The sequence below is a fragment of the Lagopus muta genome, chromosome 20 (genome assembly GCF_023343835.1).
Source record: "Lagopus muta isolate bLagMut1 chromosome 20, bLagMut1 primary, whole genome shotgun sequence".
NCBI classification, from domain to species: Eukaryota; Metazoa; Chordata; class Aves; order Galliformes; family Phasianidae; genus Lagopus; species Lagopus muta.
In genome coordinates this window covers 3,571,852-3,579,800 of record NC_064452.1, presented here as the reverse complement: position 1 = coordinate 3,579,800, position 7,949 = coordinate 3,571,852, and the positions used below count along the sequence as shown (strand labels likewise).

General features: G+C 49.0%; 2 protein-coding genes across 3 annotated transcripts in view; one reads left to right on the top strand and one right to left on the bottom strand.

Moving 5' to 3' along the window:
* Positions 1-258: 258 nt before the first annotated feature.
* Positions 259-4,436, bottom strand: TIMM22 (translocase of inner mitochondrial membrane 22). The gene is made up of 4 exons (XM_048967256.1): positions 3,890-4,436; positions 3,378-3,574; positions 2,313-2,385; positions 259-1,201 (listed from the first exon to the last, which is right to left on the bottom strand). Exons 1-4 carry the CDS (start codon positions 4,434-4,436, stop codon positions 1,125-1,127), a joined length of 894 nt encoding a protein of 297 aa, XP_048823213.1. The 3' UTR covers positions 259-1,124.
* The window catches only part of SPECC1 (sperm antigen with calponin homology and coiled-coil domains 1), an 82,370-nt gene continuing 78,801 nt past the window's right edge, over positions 4,381-7,949 (top strand). For both annotated transcript variants that reach the window (XM_048967211.1, XM_048967215.1), the window contains exon 1: positions 4,381-4,485. The gene's annotated coding sequence lies outside the window, so the exon portion shown is untranslated. The remainder of the gene's footprint in view (positions 4,486-7,949) is intronic.

The following is a 7,949-nucleotide window of genomic DNA, read 5'->3' as shown; positions in this document are numbered from 1 at the left end:
CTCAAAGAAGGTTAAAAGAGCCTCTGAACTATTCTGAATATAAAAGTTATCCCCTGAGGTCCAAAAACAGAATTTGGTTAGAAAAACAAGACAGCTAATAAGAATGCAAATCCAAAGAGGAGCAGCCAGCCAAGCTCATGAGCAGGTGCTCTGACTTCACTACCGGTGTTCTGCAGAAGTGATGTTTCACTTTCTCCCAGTTTAACACTGGGGAGCTCAGAGGAGGTGTAGGAAAAGGATGGGAAGCAGACAGCGTGCTAAGTGAACGCCTTGTTATCTGTCTTTATTCTCACAACTCTGCTTTAAAGCCCAGCCATCAAACTGCTGGAACTGAGGGTGTGAGCCTATGGCAGTATAAAGCAGTAGCAAAACTGCTTGTACTCCCAGGGCGAGGTTAAATCAGGCGAGCCAAATGGCTACAGAGAATTATACATCTGCAACAACCTCTTTTTTACCCTTCAACTGTTTTGTTCATCTGCCAGGAACCACATGGTTCTAAGGCACAGGATTCCTTCTTGCTTTTCCCCTTTAAGAAATGGTAAAGAAATCTGGCATTCGTTCTGTACTTGAAATAAGACAAGTTGTACAGATGGTGGTTTGTCTTCGGTTGGTATTTTAAGAAAAGCCTGGAACAAACTATTTCTCCACAGGATCTTACCTCTCCCCAACAGAGCAGCAAGCTGCAAACCAGGAGCTGCTAAACACTTGCAGCATATTCAAACACAATAACATAAACCACTGCATTTCTTTATGAAGATTGTCCTCCTGCCTCTTTTGATGCTAGCAACAGACTTAATCAAAATCAGACCCAAAGGATCCAGAAAGCTCGGAGTCCAGGCTTGTTTCCTGGAAACTGACAGTCAGCTGATCCGTACTGGTGATACTGCTCCCTGCGCCTGGCTCCATCCTTGCACATTCCTGCAGGCCTGCCTGAAGCAGCATGCCAAGGCTCGCAGCCAGATTATTGTTAGTCATTCAGGAAAAGCAGCCAGCATCATCCAGCTTGCAGTGATCAGGACTCCAAGGCAGTGGAAAGGTAGGCCTGATGGTTCTTCTGCCGTGATGCAGGCTCTGAGCAGCAGCACTGGAACGCAAGGAAAACTTGCTCCCGAGGGATCCTGCCGTTACCGCAGATAGTAATCAATTGCTGCGGAAAAAGCAGCAAATCCACCGCAGCCGATCACCCCTGCCTTCATACCAGCTGCAATGCAAAAGGGTGGGAAAGAATGAGACAAAACAGGGAAAAAAAGATTCCTCGCAGCAATTAGCCGACAATGCATTGGTTTGAGAAGCTGACACCTGCAGGAACCTGGCGGTCCTCCACCAGGGAATGCTGCCACTGCCCAAGGAAAGGGGTAACCTGGCACAGATGGGACTGCAGCTCCCACATCTGGATTAGCATAACACAGTGACTGTGTGCCGTGTTGCTAAGTCTCCCTATGCAGGCTAGGACAGAAAACAGCAGTGGCCACTGCCGATTGCAGGGTGCTCTGATTCAAAGCAAGCGACTTTATTGTTGGGCAAGGATGGACAGCAAAAGCAGCTGTTACTTTGAATGCTCTAAGAGGATTAGGTCCAGGACAGACACAACTTAACAAGCTCAATTAGAAGCTCTTTTGAGAGCATTTCCATTTCTTCTATGCTCTGTAAACTGTTTTTGTCTGTATGATTTTGTTTTCTTAACGATAAGTAAGTGAAGTTTGATATTTCTGCTGAGCAGCAGCACAGCTCTCTTCCTGCCTGGGGCTCTTCTCCAGATGTTAACAGTCAAAGCTTCCCAAGAAGTCCCCACTAGGTCCTGCTGGATGAAAATCTCAGTGCTCCTGCTCTTGTGCAGCTAAATAAAATTGCCTGTTTGATTTGAGATGGGAGAAAGGAGGGAAGCATTGTACAAGCTGTGCAAGTTAACAGAGTTCCTGCCACTGAAACAATATATGTGAGTAGAGCTCTATTAACACAAGACCTGTAACTTCAGCAAGATGCTCAGAACATATTTTTGGCTCCCTCTCCATGACACCCCAGAAGCATGTGGATAGCTAGCACCATTTCCTGATTTGCTTTCAAGTCACTTCTGTTCATTTTTCTCCGATCTCCCTGTCCTGTACAACCAGCCTTCCCTACCCACACATATCTTTCAAGATGACAGGAAAACGACAGAGATGGTAATTCTGCCAACTTCAAGCACATTCTTATGCTGACATCTACACAACCCCATACAAAGAGATTTGCAATGTGTGCTGCCTTAAAAATGCTGCTTGTTACCATACCAAACTGCTGCTTTATCACAGTAGTTGCTAACAGGCATCACCAACCTCTGAAGCCGATTGCTCCTCCCGTGATGCAGCCACTAATAACACTGTTCCTCCAGTCTGACTTTCCACGATACTGTGGAATTAAAAAACAGAGACAACAAGTAAATATGGAATAACAGCTCGACATCTGTGCTAATACCAAGGGAGACGAAGCGACCTTCCAGCCCTGTTTCAGATGAGGATGTTTTTCCCTCTGCTCTCAGCAGATGGCCCCCCTGCACCGTAAAAGGTTTTGCATGGCCAGGAGGAGGGAAAGGAGCCGGTCAGCAGGAGAGGTGAAACACATCCGCATGGTGCAATGCAGTGCTACAGCAGACTCTCAGGTGAACGCATACAGCCCCCAGAAGGCAGCACTGTCCACTGGAAGCAGCTCACAGATTTTAAAGGCACTGTGAGCACAGCTTGGCCTTGCAGCCTGCTGCTCAGCACAGGGAGAGGATCAGCACCCTGCGGGCAAACATTAGCTATGGAAATAGCACGAGCACGCTAGTTCTTCACCAGTGCAACATCTGTTTGTTCTGCTTCATTGTGCAAACAGATACACTTTTCTTTTACATAAGAACTAATTGTGTTTTTCAATTAAAGGACAGTAGTGACATTCATAACAGACTCATCTTCCTACTTAAGAAAATGGATGATAGCTTTAATGCCGGGCTGCATGAGGTCATTTCTTGCTGTAGGGGCAAGATGAAAACAGGTCTATTATTTCAGAACTTTCATCAAAGGATCCCTTTCTGCACATACAATTTTTAGAGGCTCAGATGGCCATGTTGCAACTCCCAGTTTGATCTTTTAACGCAACAACAAGTTGTTTGGAGCCCGGGTTTCAAAAAGTAATGCCAAATTCCAGGACTTGAATGGGAAAGGTCTTCACTATTGCACGCAGGTCTGCTTACTCCATCAGAGAACAGTTCTGAAAACCTTTAGAACTGAAAAGCTTAAATGAGCAAGAAGCAAAAGGAAACGAGCCAATCCCTCATCGGAGCGCAAGGGGGCTTGGACTCATGAAAGGTGATCACTAGTGTATAATAAAACCTTATGTAATGTTTGAGAGTCATTACTCACTGATTCCACCACGCACTCGGTGCAGGAGAACATGGCGCCCACGATGGCAAAGTTCTTGGCATAGGAAATGCCGCGCTGCCCCATGTCCTTCAGCACCTCCTTGGCAGTCGGGGTGCGATAGGGGTCCTTGGGGTCGAAGCCCACATTGGTGTCGATGCCAGCAGTGAAGATCCCAAACGCTCCTCCGAGGACGAACCCTGGGAAAGACGATGGCTATGAAAAGAACCTCTGGATTGGAGCAGAGGTCTCCTCACAGGATCAGAGCTGCCCCGGTCCTACGGGCAGCACGAGGGGCTGTCCCTCTGTGTGGTGGGCACTGATGCTGACCCTCCTTTACTTCAGGCACACAGCACGGAGCACTCTTCCTTCAACTGGGGAGGGAAGGAAGGAGACCCCTCCCCGGGCCCACGGGCCAGAATGGGCCCTGAGAACTGAGGGGGCCGCAGCCTCTCCCTCAGCCCCAACCCCTCCCGGTACCGCGGGACCCCCCGGCTCTCCCAGCCCCGCCGCACCCCCCACGCAGGCCAACGCCGCTTTGAAGGCGCAGCTCTCCATGGCCCTCTCCACCATCTTCTGTTCCTTGCTCTTGGGCGGGCTGGGAATGCCCCCGAAGGTGTTGGGGTCCCATACTCGGGGCCGCCGCTGCTCTCCCACCAGGTGCTGCAGCAGAGCGCTGTACTGCAGAGGCGGCGGCGGCTGCGAACCGCCCGGCGTGGAAGGCGGCGGTGCGCCCGCCATCGCTGTCCTCGGCGCCGCGACCCGCTCCAGCCGCCGGCAGCGCGGCTTCCGTAGCGCGGAGGGAGCGGCGCGCGGGTGCCGATGGGTATCGTAGTTTCGCTGAGGGAGACGCCCGCGGTGCGGGGCGATGCCGTGACTCCATCTCCCAGCGTGCGCCGCGGCCGCGCCAGAGCGGGAAACTACAGCTCCCGGCATGCTTCGCGCCGAGAAACGCGATTGGCCGCGCTGAGGGCGGGGAGCTCCGTTACCCGGCGTGCCGCAGCCCCCTGGCGGCCGTTGGGGCCGGTGCAGCTGAGGTGAGCGCTCCGGCTGCCCGAGCATCCTCCAGGGCGGCAGCGGAGGTAGGCGGCGGCAGAGGAGGCGGCAGCAGGTGAGACCGGCTTTGAGTGGGATGGAGAAGGGCTGGAAGCGGGCTGGGGGCAACCGCGGGCTGTGGGGAGGCTGAGGAGCCGCAGTGCGGGGCCTCTCTGCCTCAGGTGCGCGGGGAGGCGGGAAGCTCTGAGGCGCCGTGAAGCTCTGAGGCGCCGTTCCTGCCCGCCGCTCCGTCTGAGTGACTTCTGGGCGCAGCAGGTCAGCCTCGCCATGGGAGCTGCGGGTCCTGCGGTGGTGTTCTTGCACTGCACCGGGCCGAGCCCTGAGGATGTCCCTGCGGTGGTGAGGCTTCATCCCGTGGCCCTCAGGGCTCTCCTGAGGTGTGTGAAGGTGCGAGGTGCTGGGGATCTCCTGCGGCCATCCGAGCAGCCCCTGGTGCAGGGAGGCAGGAGAGGCAGCTTTACTTCAAAGGTGCTTAGAGAGCAAATGAAAGTCTGCCTTTCTGTCACAGAATGCAAACTGAGCTCACAGCAAGTCATATAGAAACCTCAGTCCTTCCGTGCTTGCTCTGTTTGGTAACGGGGTGGGAAACTCTTCTTCAGTGCCCCCCTCAGCGAACGAGGTGCTGCCAAGGTTAAAAGCCTTCACTCACACACATGTATTCCATCTCATTTTGCTGTTCTGTGGAGCACAAGCAGTGCTCTGCTCAGCCCAGCAGACTGCAGATGGGTTCACTTGGAGGAAATAGCCTTGGTGACTTCAACATTGGCTTGGTTTAACTTTGTTACCCATACGTAAGAAAATTGCTGAGAAATAGCTGCGATAGTTTCAGCAGGATGCTTCAGATCGTGTGCTTCAAGAATTGAAAAAGATTTGCTCCGTGTTCTTAAGCAGTGAGTTAAGTATGAAATCTTCCTGATGCCATGCGGTGCTCTGAAAGGTGACTGCTTAAAAATCCGACAGATCCAAAATAATTTTTTCTTATTTCTTCTTTCTTTTCATTTTCTTAAACTTCTTGCCCTGTGTCTCATTTGCGCTGGATATACAGGTTCAAATAACAACCTGGATTGACTGAGTACCTCTTCAAGTGAAGTGATGAAGTTATTTTCATCAACTTTCCTCTTTTCCTCTTAAATTCCACTGCCCTCTGCTGGCTGGACCATCAGACCTGCCCAGAGCTCTTCCCTTGCTATTCTTTTACTCTTCAAGGCTTTTTGTATTTTAAGGTCAGGAACTGTTGCAAAGTGTGCTGTTAATATCTACTACAATGGGATCTTCATACAGGAGGGGAGGTTGGTGGCAGGTTGAGCTCCCTAGGGAGCCCTGAACTGTAGATCTCAATCTTCTCTTTGATCCACACTAACCTAGTTGAGCTGATCTGCAAAGCCTATTTTCCAAAGACATAAAGGGAAGAAAATATGTTGGAGCTGGCATTTGATGCTGTGAGTTTACACGTGAAGCTGGAATACTGCTTTTAATTTATTTTCTGTGTTTCCAAACCCAAAATCATAAGTTTATGTTAGCTTGTGAATATAACAATATTTCACAAGTTTTTTCACCTGCGTTTATATGAAACAATTATGTTTATTTATGAATATGTATATTGAATTAAACATTTCTATTTCCCCTTTAGGTATTTACCCTTTTCTCCTTCATGCTGTTCTCTGTTCCACCTTTGAACAAATATATGTGCTTGAAAAGTCCTGATGGGATTGTCCAAATAGTCACATGAGGGAAGTCAGATGGAACATCAAGGCTTGGAGAGGGAATCTGAGAGTCTGAGACATCTCTGATGAGTTGTTCATGTGAAATTTTAAGTTGTTTCTTCCTCGCCCCAGGTGAAACCTCTTCATTCTGTGTGTGTCCTCCCAGTGTGATGACAGGATGAGGTGCAGCTGATGGTGGCTTTGCTCAGGCCTGCGATGGACCCCCTGTGCTCAGCACTTCAGCAGAGGGCAGCATACAGGAATGTTACACGACTGTATTTCACTTGGCCTGTGCAGTGACTCGGTTGTTATCCCGCATTGCAATGTTCTCCAGACAGGGTTCTGAAAGGCAGATTGTTCAAACCTTGGAAGTAATGGTTTTGCTTGAAATCCTGGTTTTGTGTGTCCCTCCAAGATTTTCAATAGGCTTCAGCTGTCATTTTTGGCAGTGCAGATTGAAAACAAAAGCCAAAGGTTTTTGTAGCTCAACTTTATTTTGTAACACGTTGTCAGTCCCTGAGTCCTTTCTGAAGCAGGAAGTGGCTGAAGATGGAAGCTGAAAATAGTGAGATTAATCCATTCTTTTTCACTCTTACACCTACCTGCCTGCCCCTTTTCCTTTCCCAGAACTGCAGCAGCCCAAGAGACAGAGAGGAAGAGAGGATAGGTTCACTGATCTCACGGAAGAAGGGAAACCTTTCCATTGTACCATGAGCAGAAGAAAGCACGGCAGGTTTGCAGTGCTGGTAGCTGGCTGCTCTGCAGTCCTTGCCTCTCCTGGAGCCCATAGGCTTTCCATGGCTACAGAGGGCTGTGCTGGGCTCCATTCCAGCAGTACCACCTAACGTTCTCACTCTGTAGTTCTCATATCCATGAACTGAGGCTGCAGCTTTCCTACCTTTCATCCAGGTTCTAAACGTAATGATTTCTTACCTATGAGATTTTAAGTTGTTGGCTTTGAAAAGACATTACAGCAATAAATTGCTTTGTGAAATATGCCTAAATTCAGTGGATTTAGTTGCTTTAACATCTATGCTTCCCTTGGCTTATGAATTTAACCAATTTTATGTTTGATAGTGCAGTTATTTTTTTTCTTCTAATACTGAAAAAGAAAAAAGGCTTTCTATGCTGGAGAATCTGTCACTATAATGGCAGACAGCTGAAGTATTAATAACAGGTCACATTGTGGAGATGGCAGCAGGTATATGGGAGGTAAAATGGGAAAGTCAGCCAGCCTGACTCGCTGGTTTTTCTTCAGGTCAGGTAGACTGCAGTGATATAGACACAGATTTACAGAAGATCTGCTTTTAGGATCAGCAGGCCTGTTCCTTGCGGCTCTGATTTGTAGCTCAGGGAAAAGGAGCAGGATGTGTGGTTTCTGAGCTGTTTGATCCTCTCTTCCTTCTCTTTAACATTTTATATCTCAAAGTGAACATCCTTTTTGACCACAGTTCCTTCAGTTTTGTCCCACTTCAGCGAGCTACTGGTTTCCTTCTTCCCAGTTTCCCCAATACTAGGCGAACTTTTGCTTTGATCTAAGAAATCTAAAATGCACTCGTGTTGTGGGCTAAAAAAAGATCTGTGTAAAGTTTCAGACATCATCGTCTCCCAGGGATTTCAGCCGTTGCTATAGGAGCCCAAACTCTCATTTGAGAGACCTTTCCAATGTGAAGAAGTTGATACTGGGGAAAGTTGTCATGGAAATATGCAGCAGAAAGGGAATCTCAAGGTGATAATTGTTAGCTGGCTTAGCCAGCTTGCAGTGACTTGGTGGCTGGAGATCTGGTCCTGCAGATTCTTTGTTGCATTCCACCGG